At 50.2% G+C, this 18,189-nt stretch overlaps 1 protein-coding gene across 1 annotated transcript; it reads right to left on the bottom strand.

Annotated features, from left to right (window-relative positions):
• Nucleotides 1-686: 686 nt before the first annotated feature.
• On the bottom strand, nt 687-17,981 carry Onecut1 (one cut homeobox 1). Its single transcript, XM_048332785.1, has 2 exons — nt 16,750-17,981; nt 687-1,022 (listed from the first exon to the last, which is right to left on the bottom strand). Exons 1-2 carry the CDS (start codon nt 17,867-17,869, stop codon nt 730-732), a joined length of 1,413 nt encoding a protein of 470 aa, XP_048188742.1. The 5' UTR covers nt 17,870-17,981; the 3' UTR covers nt 687-729.
• Nucleotides 17,982-18,189: the final 208 nt, after the last annotated feature.

Raw genomic sequence — 18,189 nt, 5'->3', positions numbered from 1 at the left:
ATGCACTGGTTTAGGCGTCATTCAAATTTTCTTTGCTGGGTTTGAATCTGCATTATAGGTTGCCAGCCTGGCAGGTTCAAACGTTAGACTCAGACAAGCAAAACGCACACTCCCAATTCAATGGACTCAGATAACCCCATGTCATGGTGGTTGTACTCTCTGGGACAACCCTTCCTGAAAACCAGCCTTGCCTAAGTCCCAAACCACTGGTGGTGGTGGTGGTGGTGGTGGTGGTGGTGGTGGTGGTAGTGGTGGTGAGTGTGTATGTGCATGTGTACACACACACAGACACACTTTACTGAGACACCATCCACCTTCATGGTGCTGTGGAACAGATGAGAAAGTTCCATCATCAAAGATGTCCACTCGATCACTCAGAATCACTACGCTCCAAACCCCTCCCCAGCCAAGCGCGGTGAGAATGATCGGGGACTGAAGGCGTGAGATCCAGTGGCGGCCTTACTTCCCATTCTTCTTGCTAAGTCTCCCCCCCACCCCACTGAAGTGTGTGTCTCCGAACAAAGTCAGGACGCAGATGAGCTTAAGTCTTTGGTTTCTTTGGACTATAAATATCACTTTGTTTTCTCCTTCTTTTCATCTTCTTCAAATATTTCTAAGTATAAACCTGCTATCTTGAGGTCCTGTGTCTTTTCTTTTTTTTAAAAAAAGTATTCTTATTCATTATGATTTAAAGCTTTTCCACCGAGGTTTGAGTTTGTGGGTCTTCCTTCATGCTTTGGTACAAGTGCTTGATGATGAAGATGAGTTGCCTGAACTGGAGCTGCCCTCGTCTTGCCACTTGTCCAGACTCCTCCTCCTGGCGTTCATGAAGAAGTTGCTGACGGTGCTCAGCTCCAATCCCAGCTGCTGGGAAATGGTGATTTGCAATTCTTTGGATGGACGCTTATTTTCTTTGAATATTGCGTGTAGAGTTCGTCGCTGCACGTCTGTGAAGACCAGTCTGGGCTTTTTTGGTGTATTGCCTCGATCCTTCCCATGTTCTTGTTCTTTCCTTTTGCAAGCTGCAAAGAGACACAAACATGTGAGAAGAGATTTGGGGTGAGGAGTGGGGAGGGGCAGGTCCGGCAAGGGACAGTAGAATTTGCCCATGTTCCTCAAGGGCACTGCTTTGTGTCTAACTGACCTCTAACTGAAGCACTGTGGGAGACTGAAAGGGAACGGTAATAGAAGGATGGAAAACTGTTACACAGGTTTGGGGGGGGGGTGGGGGAGTGCCCAGGTAGGGTTCTGTCCTACCAATATTTTGCTTTTTGTCTTTGGTTGAATCAGATAAACATCTGGGCCTCAGACTGCTCACTGCTCATCTGTAGATGTAAACCTCTGGCTAAATGAACGGATCGTCAGGTCTCAGCCTCCGAAGTAGCTAGGATTAAAGGCAGGAGCCACTGGCACCCAGCCGTTGTCTGTACTTTACAAGATTTCCGCTCTACAGACCTGATGGGGCACATCTGTAACCCTAGCACTTGAAGAGTCAGAGATAGGAGGATCACAAAATTGAGGCCAGTCTGGGCTACATAGCAAGACCATTATCTCAAATAAGACAAAAGAAAACAAAAGACCATTGGCCTAGCCATTAATAGCAGAGTAAATATTTCAGAATTGATGGGAGAAGAGAGCTCAACTAACAAAAAAATGGGGGAGGTTTTGGGGGTCAGGGCAGGCCTATAGTACCTTTTATATATATCCCCTCCATAAAAGGAAGAATGGATACACCAGCAAGGATTTATTAAGTGCCCAGTTCTCTTAGAACACTGAACTGTACATCCTGAGCTAAGTGAAGTTCTTTTTAGTGTGTATGTATGTGTGCCAGGACTGGGACTTGAACTCGGGGCCTTGGTGCTATTTCTTAGCTTTTTCACTCAAGGATGATGCTCTTCCACTTGAGCCAAAGTTCTACTTTCTGGCTTTTTAGTGGTTAATTGGAAGTAAGAGTCTCGACAAAACCCCTCAGATCTTGGCCTCCTGAGAAACTTTGATGATAGGCATGAGCCACCAGCATCTGGCCTGCCAAGAATTTTTAGGTGAACTTGAACTCAGAAGATCCAGGGGCTGGGCTGGGGATATAGCCTAGTGGCAAGAGTGCCTGCCTCGGATACACGAGGCCCTAGGTTCGGTTCCCCAGCACCACATATACAGAAAACAGCCAGAAGCAGTGCTGTGGCTCAAGTGGCAGAGTGCTAGCCTTGAGCGGGAAGAAGCCAGGGACAGTGCTCAGGCCCTGAGTCCAAGGCCCAGGACTGGCCAAAAAAAAAAAAAAAAAGAAGATCCAGGGGCTGGCTCTGAGGCCAGTGATAGATGTGATCTCGGGTTTGGGGCTCAATGTCCTATTACCTGTGCTTCTCAGGATGGTCATAGGCATTAAATAAGATAATATATATTCAAGTGCTTAAACTTAGAGCCCCTTAAGGATTACTGTAGATGTGTGCAAATAAATTTACTGATTCTTCTTACCTTTTTTTGTTTTGCTAGTCCTGGAGCTTGAACTCAGGACCTAGGTGCTGTCCCTGAATCTCTTTGTCTCGATACTAGCACTCTACCACCTGAGCCACAGCACCACTTCTGTTTTTTTCTGTTTCTGTGGTGCTGAGGAATCGAACCCAGGGCTTCATGTATGCTAGGCAAGCACTCTACCACTAAGCCACATTCCCAGCCTCTTCCTACCTTTTCTTAGTGTAAATGCGAGTATAAGCACACATTTACACTTCAGGCTTGAGTCTTCTTTGCTCAGATTCTACCTTCCTTGGACAAATCCCTCCCTCCCTCCCTCCCTCCCTCCCTCCCTCCCTCCCTCCCTCCCTTCCTTCCTTCCTTTTCTTCCTAGATCTCATTAATGAGCAGGCAGCCTCGGAAGGCCCCTGAGGGCTAAAAGATCTCAAGAGCAACTCTCTGGCTTCGAAAGTCTATTATTACCTTAGTTAGACAATTTCTGAGATAATCTTTCTCTCTTTTTTCTTTACCCACATTTTTATCACAGCATCAATTAGTTAGTTGTACAAGCAATTTCGTTTTGACATGTCCATTCGTGTATACAACATACTTGATCACTGTCCCTTACCTCTCCTCCCCCTTCCCAAATCCACCTCAACAGGCTTCATTGTTCCACTTTCATAGATACACCCGAATCATTTGACTAGATCGCCCTTCCTTCACCATCTGTGTTTGCTCTCCCTCCTCTCACATTCCTACAGCGTTCTCAAGCCATGCTACTTGTTAAGCTCTTGCTTAGCTTTTTTTTTTTTTTTTTTGCTCAAGGCTGGTGCTCTTCTACTTGAGCCACACCTCCACTTCTGGGTGGTTAACTGGAGATAAGAGGCTCACCAACTTCCCTGCCTGGGCTGGCTTCGAACTGTGATCCTTAGATTTCAGCCTTCTGAGAGGCTAGGATTCCAGGCATGAGCCACTGGTACCCAGAAAGGATTAGACTTATGAATGATCACAGCTGGTATCCACAGTGGAAGCCATCACAATAAATGGATGCACACAGTCTTAGCGAAATTCAAATGCAAGGGCTGAAGGACTCAGATGAGGAATGTTTTCTAAGTAAGGTGAACTGCAATTCCCACTTGTTTCTTTTTCTGCCGACACTTGCCACGTCATTGGGCTGTCTGCTCTTGGACCTCTAGATATCAGTCCTCTGGATCGGTAGGTGAGGTATCAGGGATACCACCTGACCGTGGCCTGGAATTTTGTAGAAGAGGCAATAAGGATCCTCAAAAGTTCACACAAAGTTTCTACTTTGGGCTATAAATTGGAGGCACCTGAAAAACACTAGAAACATGGGACCCTACTCCAAAGACACCAATGCAGCATCCACACATACCTCCTACACACTAAAGAACTGCTATCCTAAATCAAGTGCCAACTCCACACCAGGAAGCTGCCCCCGTAGACCCCAGGGGTGCTGAGTTCCAGAGACAGTGGGTAAGTCTAGGGTGGATGCAGAGGTGACACAGAAAGTTCAATCCTGGACATAGCCAAGAGGCTTTGTTCTGTGCTTCTGATGAAAGAGGAAGTTGGGGGGCTGGGAATATGGCCTAGTGGCAAGAGTGCTTGCCTCTTATACATGAAGCCCAGGGTTCGATTCCCCAACACCACATATATAGAAAACGGCCAGAAGTGGTGCTGTGGCTCAAGAAGCAGAGTGCTAGCCTTGAGCAAAAAGAAGCCAGGGACGGTGCTCAGGCCCTGAGTCCAAGCCCCAGGACTGGCCAAAAAAAAAAAAAAAAATATATATATATATATATACACATACATATATGTATACATATATATTTATATATATATATTTCAGGGAGAGAGAGAGAAAATTGAATTGTCACTGTGGAGCACAGGGAACACACATAAGGAAAGCTGGGAAGCAAGAAAGCAAGAAAAAAAAATCCTGTACATAATAGTAAACTCTTGATATTTCCGGGTATATGGTTCTGAAAACCCACTGAAAACCCAGGCATAGGATTAGTATCTAAAATCAATCAGATTTACCAATGGCACAGGTATAAATAGGCCTAAGCATTCATCACTGAAACCATATGGAGTAGCTACATGATTGTCACAAAAAATGGCTGTCGCCCACATTGCTACTGCTCACCAAACACTAGATCTTATTTCATGGTCTTTATCACCAGTGCTCTGGATGGCTGTGCCATTTTTCCCACAATGCCATCCACATCTGCTAAAGACATGATACCTTTCAAGAAATCTCAAATGTCCACTTTGACATCTAAATGAAGCATATTACCTGCTTTATTGGCTTGGAAGTCTTATCATAACTTCTACTTTGCTTTTGGGGGCACTATTTGCTTTTTGGGGGGCATATTGTATTTCCACAAAGTTAAGGGCAGGGAAACACTAGATTGTACAACAATTTAAATGCAACTGATAATAACAGGATTGATGGTGAGTTTCTCTCACATCAATTGAACAGTTGTAATACTCATGTGGGGATTAATTTTTTTTGCATATTGAAGCTGCGTAGTGGAGATGTACACCTGTAATCCTAGCTACTCAGGGGGCTGAGATCTGGGAATTGCTGTTCAAGAGACCTTCATCTCCAATTAACCACTGGAAAACAGCAAGCAGAGCAATGGCTCAGGTGGTAGAGCACTAGCCTTGAGAAGGAAAAAAAAAAGCTCAGGAGAGCACCCAGGCCCCAAGTTCAATCCCCAGGACTAGTACACACACACACACACACACACACACACACACACACACACACACACACACAGAGTTGTGTTTGAGTTTTTTCCATTTATTATTACTTTTGCTTATGCTTTGTCAAATTCATGAATAAGGAGGTTTATTATTGTTTTGCAATTGAAGGTGGAGGAATTGAGTATGAACTCTTTTTTTGGCCAGTCCTGGGCCTTGGACTCAGGGCCTGAGCACTGTCCCTGGCTTCTTCCCGCTCAAGGCTAGCACTCTGCCACTTGAGCCACAGCGCCGCTTCTGGCCGTTTTCTGCATATGTGGTGCTGGGGAATCGAACCTAGGGCCTTGTGTATCCAAGGCAGGCACTCTTGCCACTAGGCTATATCCCCAGCCCAGAGTATGAACTCTTGATTTTTAAAATACGTACAGAAGCATATATATATATATATATATAAACATGTTTATATGCACACATAGGGTATGAATGATGTGTGTATGTATATTTGTGTGTGTACAAACACAGATACAGATATTTCCTGGCTTTGTCTGAGAAAGTTGAAAAACAATCACCCTAATAGCAATGTATACAACCTGTTCCCAGATCTTTTTTTTTTTTTTTGCCAGTCCTGGGGCTTGGACTCAGGGCCTGAGCACTGTTTGGTGGGTATAGTATTAGACACAAAAGATCTGGGGGGGGGGGGCTGGGGATATGGCCTAGTGGCAAGAGAGCTTGCCTCGTATACATGAGGCCCTGGGTTCGATTCCCCAGCACCACATATACAGAAAATGGCCAGAAGTGGCGCTGTGGCTCAAGTGGCAGAGTGCTAGCCTTGAGCAAAAGGAAGCCAGGGACAGTGCTCAGGCCCTGAGTCCAAGCTCCAGGAATGGGAAAAAAAAAAAAAAAAAAAAGCCAGGGCTCATCAAAGCAGTACAACTGAGGCTCAGGGAAGAGTTGGTTCCAGATGAGCTTAGAACATCTTTTTTTTTTTTTTTTTTGCCAGTCCTGGGGCTTGAACTCAGGGCCTGAGCACTGTCCCTGGCTTCTTTTTGCTCAAGGCTAGCACTCTGCCACTTGAGCCACAGCGCCACTTCTTCTGGCTGTTTTCTATATATGTGGTGCTGGGGAATTGAACCCAGGGCTTCCTGTATATGAGGCAAGCACTCTTGCCACTAGGCCATATTCCCAGCCCCTAGAACATCTTTTTATGCCAGCAAAGGCTGGGGCATGTCAAATGACACAGAATCCAGGTTCAAGAGGGTGAGTGCCAGTCAAATCTGGGATGATGTGAGTATCAAAATAATGAAGTACAATGATAAATAACAAAATTACAGGCATGGCTCGAGTGGTAGAGCACCAAGGAGTAAAAGAAAGTGTCAGATACTGAGTTCAAGTCCCAGTCTCAGACAGGGCAGGGAGAAGATAACCAATAATAAAGTATAAACCACCGGAGAAAAAGCAATGTACAAGCTGACACACTGAAAAATGGACAAGCAGGAGAGAAGGCCGTGCTGTTACTCACTGTCAAGAGCTGAGGGCTGCCTGTCAACCATGGCTGGAGTACTGGGAGGGAAAATCATTGTGAACCCACTAGTATAAAGATGAAATCAAGCAAGAAATAGTAGATACTAAATCTATGGGGAATTTTAATGGAAAATGGGGTACTTGCATGGTTTTAAGGTATCATTCTACAGATAACTTGCTAATAGTAAGGGAGGAAAAAAATACCAGTAACTGTACAATGGAGAAATTAAGACAGCTCTTTGGGCGGTTAAAATGGACTCAGTAGTTAACTAGGAGACAAACAGTTGGATGTCCCCAGATGTGATCCTTTGAGGAATCGTACCCTCATCCATCCAGCTTTCCAGAGAAGAAAACATAAGGGGCTGGGAGTGTGGCTTAGCAATAGAGTACTTGCCTAGCATGCATGCATGCATGAAGCCTGGGTTCAATTCCTCAGCACCACATAAATAAAAAAAGCCGGAAGTAGCTCTATGGCTCAAGTGGTAGAGTGATAGCCTTGAGCAAAAAGAAGCCAGGGACAGTGCTCAGGCCCTGAGTTCAAGCTCCAGGCTTAGCAAAGAAAAAAAAGAAAGAAAGAAAAGAAAACATAAGCTCAACGGAATCATTAAAAAAAAAAACACAATAAGAGGGCTGGGAATATGGCCTAGTGGCAAGAGCGCTTGCCTCGTATACATGAAGCCCTGAGTTCGATTCCCCAGCACCACATATATAGAAAATAGCCAGAAGTGGTGTTGTGGCTCAAGTGTCAGAGTGCTAGGCTTGAGCAAAAAGAAGCCAGGGACAGAGCTCAGGACCTGGGTCCAAGGCCCAGGACTGGCAAAAAAAAAAAAAAAAAAAAAAAAAACACAGTAAGAAAGCTATCTTAGAGGGTATGTTAATATATGTTAATATGAATATGTTAATAAGAAGCAAAAAGAGTTATGACAACTGAACCTTAAGCTTAGAGTTTGAATAATTTTTCACTCCTGGAGTTGCCTTTCACAAAGGAACTAGAAAAAGGAACCCATTAGTGAAGTACTTGGGGCGATTTTCCAGCTACCTTGAAGGGTGGGCACCCTGTGCTCCTGCTGAGATTTCACCTGCAGATCACTACACTGGGTAGCACCTTGCCCAGCACAGGGATCTATATCTAGAAAGGCAATTCTTGTCATCCAAAAGCATTAAACAAAGCAAGAGCAACTTACTAATTTCCCTAGAAAGATACAGTTTGGGAGGTGGATGAAGCCCATAATTATTTTAAAAGAGGGACACATACACACACAAACAAGCATGCCCACTCACACACTGAACCAGCTGGGCATCAGTGGCTCATAATCTTAACTGCAGCCAGGACAGGAAAGTCTGTGAGACATTAATCTCCAATTAACCATCAAAAAGCCAGAAGTGGAGCTGTGGCTCAAGTGCTAAAGCTCCAGTCTTGAGGGAAAAGTGTCCAGGACTTGAGTTCAAGTCCTAGCATCATGGACACACAAACAAAATATAACAAAATAAAATATCCTTTCACTTAATAATGTGATAGGGCTGATAATAAAAGCCTTTAGAGAAGCAACTCTCTTTTAATATCAAGTTTCAGCCCAAGAGCTGTTTGTTACTTTGGATTGGGGAAACTTGGAGGAGGAAAAAACACCTTGTAATTTTGTTCAGAAATGCTGACCAAACAGTACTGAGCTACTTCAGGTTCAAGTTTTCCTCCTAGCCGTCATTTTAATCAGCACTTCCCTCATTTAATGAGCTTGTAATGCCATTACATAATCACCCAACTCACTGGATTAATGATGAAAAGAGGAACTGATTTTTCCAGTTGCATCATTTGAAGCAAATGTTAACTTTCTTTCTGAGTCCTTAGCTAACCACATTAGTGTGACAAATATGTCTTTGTCTAGCATAAGTAATTAGAATTTAATCACTTTAACTGCATCTTAATTACCCCAAATGAATTGAAAGGACATTTAATAGCAAAGATTAAATTGCCTTAATGAACGATTTTTGTGACTCCATCAATACTCCTCTCACACACTGGCATAGAGGAAAAGGCAGTGACCACTTTGGTCACTAGATGGCGGGCTTCACTCGTTCGTTTATTTCCCCATTGATTTATTTTCCAAACAACAGGAAAGAAAGGAAGGAAGGAAGAAAAAAGGAAGGGAGGGAGGGAGGGAGGGAGGAAGGGAGGGAGGGAGGGAGGAAGTTAGGAAGGAAGGAAGGAAGGAAGGGAAGGAGGGAGGGAGGGAGGGAGGGAAGGAGGGAAAGAAAGAAAGAAAGAAGCAAGAAAGCAAGAAAGCACAGTGTTTATGGTGTGCTTCTGATAACCTCTCTTTGGGACTATGAGATCATCCACAAATGTGAAAATGAAAAAGGGGTGATTTTCAGAAACTGTCAACTCTGAGTTCTCTGTGGTATAAAGCAAAGGAAGAAGGGAAACACATGGGTGATTGAAAGCATGCAATGTTGAATGGGAATTGTAAGTTGTTCTCTGGACAATTGCCAACCTATATACAGAGCTTTAGCCAATTATTTTTGTGTGTGTGCGCGTGTGCACGCACAGAGTCTTAAAGTCTGAGTAACGAACAAGCTTTGGAAAAGCAAGGCGGGTGCTGATGTACAGCCAAGAAATGTAATTGATGCCCTAGTGTAGATCAGAAAATGAAGGCTTTAAAGTATGGAGGGCCTGGGCCTTGGGCCCTCCTGCAGGCCTAGGTCCCTGTGGATTATCTCTACCCACAGAACACTTCTAATGAGATGGGTCTTGCCCATCAGTAATTGTTTAAGTGAACAAATGGATAGAGAGACTTGGGTTCCATGTCTAGCTCTGTTACCACCTTGCATTCCCTCTGGCTGCTTCTTCAAAGGAGAGTAATAAGCAGAAATCTCTTCTAAGTCTTGAAAAAGAAGTAATTTTCCATAAGTAACTCCCATTGAGAGCCCCTGAGGGAAGATACAAGCTCTCTAATTTTCAGGACTTTTTATGCATAGACTTTCCGGACTAGTTGTTTGTGATGGTGAATTAGACATGACCACATTCTGACCTGGCAAGAGAAGGACAGAGGATAAGAAGGTTCTGGACTTTGGATTATGTTCAGGTCATCAGTGTTTTTCAGCTGTGCTGCCATAACCTCATTAAAAGAAAGCAGCCAGAAATTCATGGTCATTATTCCAAGGGGAAGCTCTTAAAAAATTCCAAGGCCCAGGTCACGTCTGATTAAAAAAAAAAAATTACCTTAGAAGCCAAGCACTGGTGGCTCACACCTGTAATCCTAGACACTCAGGAGGCTGAGGCCTGAGGATCATAGTTTGAAACCAGCCTGGGCAGGAAAGTCCATGAGACTCTTACCTCCAATGAACTACCAAAAAGCTAGAAGTGGAGCTGTGGCTCAAGTAGTAGAATGCTAGGCTCAAGTAAAAAAAAAAAAAAAAGCTCAGGGGCAGCATTCAGGCCCTGAGTTCAAACCCCAGGACAGGCACAAAAAAATTACACTGGGTTGCAGCAAAAACATTTGTTCTGTGAGCGATTCTGATAAGTAGTAAGACTTAGGAACATGGGTGTAGATACTAAGTTGGCATCTCTAAATGCACAGCAAACTATGCTCAAGAAACTTATGTTTCTTCCTTGTTAAAATTCGACGGGTTGTCCTTGTGGATCTGGTTCTATTCAGCTGCTGTCTTATTAAACTGTCCCATCTAAAGGAGAAAAAAAATTCAAGAAGCCGATCTGCTCTGATTTTAAGGTAATGTAACAGTTTTTGGTGAGGAGCAACATAGAATAGCAAGACTCTGTGCTAAATAATTGGTATACTGCTCACATAACCCTATTCTATCATTTCAAGAGGAAATGAAACTAATTAGTATTAATATCATAAAGCATAAAGCTAAGAAGAGACAGAGCTTTGTAACTGTTAAATTCAGTCACACTAGACATTTTTTTTCTTTTTACTGGATTATATGGCTGATACTTCTCATGTAGAAATAACAAGGCTTTCTTCTCCTAATGATGCTTACTCATATTACTGAAGTAGTGATATTATGAAAACCACATACACACATTTGTTTTTCTTTTGCTCAAGGTGAACTCTGTATCACTTGAGCCACAGTGTCACTTGCAGCTTTTGAATGGTTTATTGGAGATAAGAGTCTCATGGATTTTCCTGCCTGGGCTGACTATGAACCATGTGGTCCTCAGATCTCAGCCTCCTGAATACCTAGGATTACAGGCGTGAGCCTCTGGTACGCAGTGAAAACCACATTTAATAAGTATTTGTTGGATACATTTTCTCTAGCATAAGAAATGATCTTCTAACAATCATTTCTTCCACAAGATCCTCCTTCTGGGGTAGAGTTTGCCAAAATGTGCAAATCCTCCCCTTTTGATCAGGACTGGAGTGAAACTAGTCATTTTTCATTCAACTCATTAAGGTTTCTTGGTTGCATAACAGCATTCAGTATGTGTTTAAATACTGCCATGCACGGAGCTCACAAGGAGCACCAAATGCTGCCACCACATGGACAAGGCCTCTAACTAAAGGCAGCCGAGGAGCAAGACACACCAGAGCCTCATTTAAATTACTTGAGAAGTTCTCTTTTTCTTGCCATGGGGAATACATTTTAGTTGTTTGTTCTCTAAGAATCTTGTCTTTGGAGAACTTTGGGGAGCAAGCATCTATTTGATTAGCCAAATTTGTCATGAATGTGAAAACGAGGACATCAAAAAGCAACCTTGGTAACAATTGTGTAACATCTCTCCTAGATTAGAGATGACTATAGATTTCCCACAGCACGGATCAAAGGGATTGAATTGAATGTTTTTAGCCTAATGATCCAAACCCTTGTCACACCCACAGGGATGTGATTTCCGATTTCATAAGCAGGTGTGCCCATGCACTCAGGCCTACACAAAGCTACCGTGGAGGGACAACCAGTCACCTGAGTGTGGATAGGTTTGATCTTTTCGATCGCTTCACTGTGCCAGTATTCCTGGTGGGGCCTCTTGCTCTCATTAACTTTAGAACATTAGCTGGCAGTGTTTGTTTTCTCACCACAACTTTTCAAAGGCTTCCTAGAGCAGACGGAACTGGACCACAAGATGGTAGGGCCCTGTCCAGGGTCCTGATGCGGCCCCTGAGCTTGTCCCCCATCTCTTTCTCTTTCACCCACCTCACAGGAGAGGAAACAAAAGACTTGGAAACTCAAGGCCTCGGGGCTGCTTTCTGACTCTGCCAGTTTTCTAGGAGAGAAAGCAGCAAAACAAAGAAGCCACTAATCCTCTCACACTACATCTGACAGAACGCCAAGGTTTCCTTCTCTATCTCAACTCTACTTTTTCTCACGCACATGCACACAACAACCGAGCACAAAAAAACAAAGCATAACTCAGTATCTGCAAGCAGACATCTTTTCTGGGGACGCTAGAGTTGGGGTAGATTTTGTGGGGATGGAAATGTTGCCGCCATCAGAGGGTAACCCTAGGCACGAGAAAAACTCAGTAAGTCTTCTTCCACACCCTCTTCCTAGGAAAACAGTTACGGACTTGAAAATCACCAGGCTGACAATGTTTTTAAACAAAACAAGGACAAACACCACCACCATCACCACCACCACCACCACCACCATCAAGGATGCAGCCGTCAGTCATCCTTTGCTCTCTCTGCACGCTGAGCGACACGAGCTGGGCGGCCGGCAGGGGGCGCGCGCAGCACCCGCTGCGTCGCCAGTCCCCGCTCCCTCCCCAGCGCAAAGCGAACCCCAAAGGAACAAGTGGGGGAGGACGCACAGCAGTCTGGTTCCCCTCACCTCGCTGAGGGCTCAGAGCTCAAAGACAGACACATCTTGGCCTCTGGGTGCTTTCCACACAGTGCACCATCATTGGCACCGTCCGTCTGAAGCGCCCAGGCTGGATGTGGATGGCGCGGGTACCCGGGCTTGGCGCGTGGAGCTGTGGCTAGGAGACGCTTCCCAGGAGCTCTGGGATGCACCTGTTGGTGGAATAGCCAGATAGCCTTTGGACAGGCCTTTGGGTTTCTCTCTGGTGGCCAACCTGGGCGCCCAGACATCAAGGCCAACACCATCCCCCCCCCCCCCCCCCCGCACGCCACCAAGGCCTGCTCGAGCCTCCAACGCAAGTTCAGCCCACTCCAAACTGTTGGCTCCCATTTCCACCCCACTCAACTTGTAAACCCATCCGCCCCAGCAGCCCCTCCCTGCACTCTGCGCTCCCTCCCTCGTGGTGACTGCGCGGAAGGAAACGCTGCCCCACAAGCTCCGCTCCGAGGGGCAAATAACAGGCTGGGGGAAAGGTTGCCGCTCAGAGCCCAGACCTTTCCATTTCGCAACCTGCAGGTGTGTGCGATCACCCGAAATGCCCAGCTACCACGTATTCCTGACCCCCTCCCTCACCCACCCCGCTGGGAGGTGGCCATCCCGGACCTCATCCCCGGGCTGGGACGAGGCCGCGGCCCACTGCACCCCCCCACGCCACCCCACCCCACCCCCGCCCGCCCTTTGTTAGCGCGGTTGCCCCGCAGAAACCCGGGTGCTTGGTGTGGTCACCTTGCGGGCCTCTTCAGCCCGGGCCCCTTTGCAGGGCCTGAGTTCACCCGCGGGCCCCCGTCCTGCAGGCTCGGTGGGCCCGGGAATCTTCATGCCTACCCCACTCCCGCGCTCCGGGGGCAGGCAAGGGGACACTGGAAATGTCACCGGCCGGGATAAATATTAACAAAAGAGCAAATGGACTTGCGCGGGGGACCGGTTATCAATCAACCAGGCCACAAGGTCATTCATGGCAAACACGGCCCAGGTTGGGTAGGGCGAGACTTTTCTCAGGCCACCCCCGGGGTGCAGCCACTCCCGCCTCCCCTCGCCCGGTTCCCGCAGGGCAGGGTCCATCCTGGGGGAAAGAGGCGACGGGGGGAGGGGGGCACCTTCCCCCACGCGGTGTGGGGTCGGCGAGGCGCAGCACCTACCCCGTGGCCCGACCCTGTCACCTTCTGAGTCCACCCGCGCCGCGCCCCGCGGGTGGTGCCGGCTGGTCTCGGACTCTTCCCGCGCCTGCCCGCTGGCAGCAGCTCCAGCCGTGTGGCCCGAGCCCTTCTGGAATCTTTAATTGGAAACTAATCTCCTTGCCTCTTGATAGACGTCCACGTCACTGGCGGAGCCCCCCCTTCACCCCCGCTCAGCCCAGCTCCCCCACCCCACCCCCCACACACACTCGGGACCCGCCGTGTCCGGGTCGCGCTGCGTTTTAATGGGCAGCAGTGAGCATCACGTTGAGGGAACATATATTGATTTTTTCTTAAAGGTAGTTAATTTGGTGGGAATTTCCTCCTGTCGCCTGGCTTCCACCAGTGTGGTAATTTTGTGGGCAGAAAGCGCGCTCGGGCCTCCCCAAACACAGTGCCCTGGTGCAGGGTGGTGGTGGTGGTGGTGGTGACCCAGGTCCTCCCGCAGTGGGGAGTGCGGGAATGGGGGGGGGGGAAGGAACCCCAACTCTGGGTTTTATAGGGAGGAGGGGCTAGGAGAGCAGTGTGTGTGTGTGTGTGTGTGTGTGTGTGTGTGTGTGTACTCCCACAGGCAGGACCCCAAAGGCAGTGACCTCCTGATTCGGCCCAGGCCAAGAGTCCCAGCACTCAGGGCCCACTAGACATTTGGAGGACTCAGAAATGGGTCTCACTTAAAAATAAGAAAGAGAGAGGAGGGGGAAGGGAGGAAGGAGGGAAGGGAGGGAAAGGAGATGGCTCGCTTTTCTTCAGTGACTTAAAAATAGGTCTTAACTTTGGTTGCATGATGGGATTGCTTTGGGGCCCCTCCCTTCCTGAGACCCTGGTAGACCCTCAAAACTCAGCCCCGTGCCCTTCCCACCACCCCTTTAGGTTAAAGAAATAAATTGAAAGGAGAACGCTCCATCCAGTTCTCAGGACTGCCGAAAACAAGCCGGCTGCCGAAAATAAGCCTGTCCTGTTGCTCTGCTGTTTTCTAGGAAAAGGCCACCTGCCCAGACTGGTGCACGGTAGTAACCAAGTCGTGAGCACCGAGCAGCACCCAGCTGGAGCCTGTGGCGAGCAGGTCCTGGACCTGGGGCTCCAGCCCACTCTACCTTACCACCTTCACCCCGCCGCTCTGACCTCCACGGGTCAGAGGGTGCTCCCACAGGACAGAGGGGTGCACCGTCTCTGTATAGAACCTACTTGCCGGTCCTTCCTAGGGATGGCAGGAAGTGGGGGGGGGGCAGAGAGGAGGGTCTCAGGAGACTGGAGTAACTACCCTCACAGGTGCTGAGGGTGAGGGTGTGGACTCCACGTTCAGGAGGGGGGTTTCCCTTCTTTTTCACCAACTTCCTCCTCTGCCCCTGGGACCGGATGGCCTGGGGGTAAAAGACTAGGGTCACCCTAGGAGGATATTCAAAAAGTCACTACTTTCGGGTGCTCATGGAGGCAGAGCGCTTGAGGCGATGGACAAATCGTCCCGCCTTTCCCGAACCTCAGCTGCTGGAGAGCCAGGTATTCCCCAGGGGCGCCCCCTCTCCAGTCCCCCTACACGACGCCTCCCCTGGGTGAGAACTTCGTTTGGAAAAGTTGGTTGCGGTCTTCTTCCTCCTTGAAGAGAAGGACGGACGGACCGAGTCTGGCTGGGTAAACCTGGGGGTGCTAAGACCCAAGAAACTTTTGGGGTCCGCCAGGGGCTTGAACGGCAGGCTGCCAGACACCTGCCACCCCCTATGTTCCCATTGGAAGGCGCCAGGCAGGGGGAGGGGGCTGCCGCCTCACGCTTTGATTTTAAGACTGTGAAACGGCTCAGTGCCCCCGGCTCGGAGCGATTGACTGTCTCTCATTCTCCAGGGACGAATTAATGGAGAACGATCAGTTAATTAACAAACCCTCATTCTGGCTTTTACCTTTCTCTCTGCCGAGGCTCAAGCCAGGGCGCCGCATCGAGATTGGGGTGGGGTGGGGGGGCATGGATTCTGGACTCTAGCAACTTGGCACCCTCTGCCCAGCTCACGTGAAGCCCATCCCGCTCTTGGCAGCCCCGGGCTCTCTACCTCCCCTCGGTCTCCAGAGCTGGCTGACTGCGCCTCGAGTCCCCGGTGTGGGCCAGGCTGGACTCAGCTGTCCCCGCGGCCTATTGGTAGCCTGGGGGACCTTCCCGCTCAACTCAGAAACAGCCAGGTCAGGGTTCCGAGCCCCAGAGACGTGTGTTTGTGGGCTTTGGGGGGTGGGGAGTCACGTACAGGCTCCCAGCCTCTTGCTCAAGGGTTTAGACGCAAGCAATCACTTAGAGGAATAAAAGAAAATATAAAATCTCAAATGAGTTAGCCGCACAGGCGGTCGCTGGTTGCTCCGCGGTTCTCCCCGGGACCCGGGCACGATCTGCCTCCCGCCCTTTCCTACCCCTGGCGGGTTTCAGAAGGGGAGTGCGTGTTAACCCTTTTTCAGCACCTCGTTCGCACAGTCTTCGGACCCGCAGCTTCCGGTTAAACTGCATTCCCGGGTAGACTGCTCACGGGAAGGGGGTGGGAGGGTTTTAAGGCAGATTGGAGATTGTAGCGAGTTCGGCTACAAAACCCCGCAAAACCCACTCCCCAGTTCCGACCGCTCCAGCCCGGCGCTGGGCGTGAGCCTCGGCCGCCGGGGAGGGAGCCGATCCTAAGCGCAGGTGCGGGCGGGCTTCGCGCTCCGCGCCGGTCTGCCTAACCCCAGGGGTGGTTCAATCGCAAAGCCACGCACAGACTGTGCCCCAACGTCCCTTCCAGGTTGGAGGATTTCTCTCGGCCGCTGGTTGTGCCACTCTCCACCTGCGTCCGGAGCGCAAATGCAACGGAAGAAACTCCGCGTAGCTCCCGGAGCCTTCCGAAAGCCCTGGGCGCACGGAGCCCTGGACGAGGCTGCTGGCCGGAAGGCGACGGTGGCGGTGATCCCCACCCCACCAGGGGAAGGGGTGCGGAACGGCGCGCCCAGCCTTCTTTCATTCCCCCCCTCCCCATTCAACCGCCCATATCGGTTCCCCCGTCCCCCAGAATCTGGCTCCGGGCGGTTAACCCAGTCCCGGTTCCCGGGGGCCGCTCGCTCTCACCTGCCAAGCGGAGCGCGGACATGCGCTGGAACTCGGGCTCCTGCAGCCACTTCCACATTCTCCGGAAGGTCTCCCGGCCGGATTTGAGTTTGCTCCAGGGTTTGGGGTTGCGCAGCAGGTCCGAGAGGGTCCCCTGGGAGCGGCAGAGCACCCTCTGCGCGAAGATGGCCTGTGGGATGCTGTAGCGCTTGAGCTCGGTGGTGATGCGCTGCGCTACCTCTTTGGTATTGATCTCTTCCATCTGCCCTGAATTACTCCCATTGCTGACCTGCGCGCCGGTCACCGAGGGATTGGGCTCCCGGGCTGTCGCCAGGAGCTGTCCGTGGCCCTGGGCGTTCAGGTGGGCATGGGGGTGGTGCGGTGGAAGGCCGTTGATGGGCACCATGCCGGCCGAGGTGGGCGTGAGGTGCTGTTCCCCGTGGCGACCCAGCATGGCCGGGTGGTGGGCTTCAAAGCCATTCGGGGTGAGCATCTTGTCGGCGGGCATGGCAGCGCCCGGGTGGGCATAGTGGGGAAGCCCTTGTTGGGAATTGTGGATGCCGCCCAGACCCGAGCCCGAGAGGGGCGAGAGGCTCTGGCCCATGCCGGCCACGTCCTTGTGATAGGGGCTATAGAGGTTATTCATGGAAGCCAGTCCGCGCTCGTCCCGCATGAGTGTGAAGCTACCGCTCACGTTGCCCGCCAGCCGCTGGTGGTGGTGCGGGTGGTGGTGATGGTGGTGGTGGTGGTGATGGTGGGGAAACTTGTCCGACACGGTGGAGATGGGTGGCAGCGGCTGCAGGGGGGTTAAGGTGGTGTAGGTGGTGGGCATGCTCATACCTGGGGGCGTCTCGCAGGCCATGGTCATCGTGGGGTGCAGGGGGCCGGCCAGGCTGTGCTCGGGGGCTCGGTGGTGGTGGTGGTGGTGGTAGTCGCCGCCGCCGCCGCCGCCGCCGCCGCCGTCCAGCAGGGACGCCATGCCCACGGAGCGCGGGTGCGCCGGGGCCAGGTGGCTGCCGCGGTGCGCCACCGAGGCGCGCGCGTGGGGGCTGCCCCCGAGCAGGTCGGCGGGCGCGGGCACCGGCTCATGGCTCACCCCGTGCAGCTCGCCGATCGCCTCCATGGTCAGCTGCGCGTTCATCGTGGTCGGGGCGAGCGGGCGGCGGACACCACATCGATGGGGCCGGGCAGCGGCGGCGAGGGGCGCGCGCGCGGACTCCGGGCTTCACATCGGCGGCGGCGGTGGCGGTGGCGGCGGCGGCGGTGGCGGTGGCGGCGGTGGCGGTGGCGGCGGCGGTGGCCGGCCGGCCGGCGGCGGGGAAACCGCAAGCTCTCCTCGCCGTGGGCTTCTGTCTGTCTCCGTCCGTGTGCGCGTCTCGCCTGCTCTCCACCTTCCTTCCTCTCTGGCGTCCTCTTCGGCCTTTTTTTTTTTTTAATATTAATTTCAAAAAAAAAAAAAAA

Source organism: Perognathus longimembris, chromosome 23 (genome assembly GCF_023159225.1).
Source record: "Perognathus longimembris pacificus isolate PPM17 chromosome 23, ASM2315922v1, whole genome shotgun sequence".
Classification (NCBI taxonomy): Eukaryota; Metazoa; Chordata; class Mammalia; order Rodentia; family Heteromyidae; genus Perognathus; species Perognathus longimembris.
Note: the sequence above shows the minus strand (reverse complement) of the source record. Positions and strands in the feature narration are given on the sequence as shown.

What these genes read in the sequence shown, in the direction of transcription:
- Onecut1 (XM_048332785.1), bottom strand. Translation starts at nt 17,869, where the DNA reads ATGAACGCGCAGCTGACCATGGAGGCGATCGGCGAGCTGCACGGGGTG. An exon ending in GTCCGCGCTCCGCTTGGCAG is followed by an intron (nt 1,023 to 16,749) that starts GTGAGAGCGAGC and finishes GTCTCTTTGCAG; the next exon opens with CTTGCAAAAGGAAAGAACAA.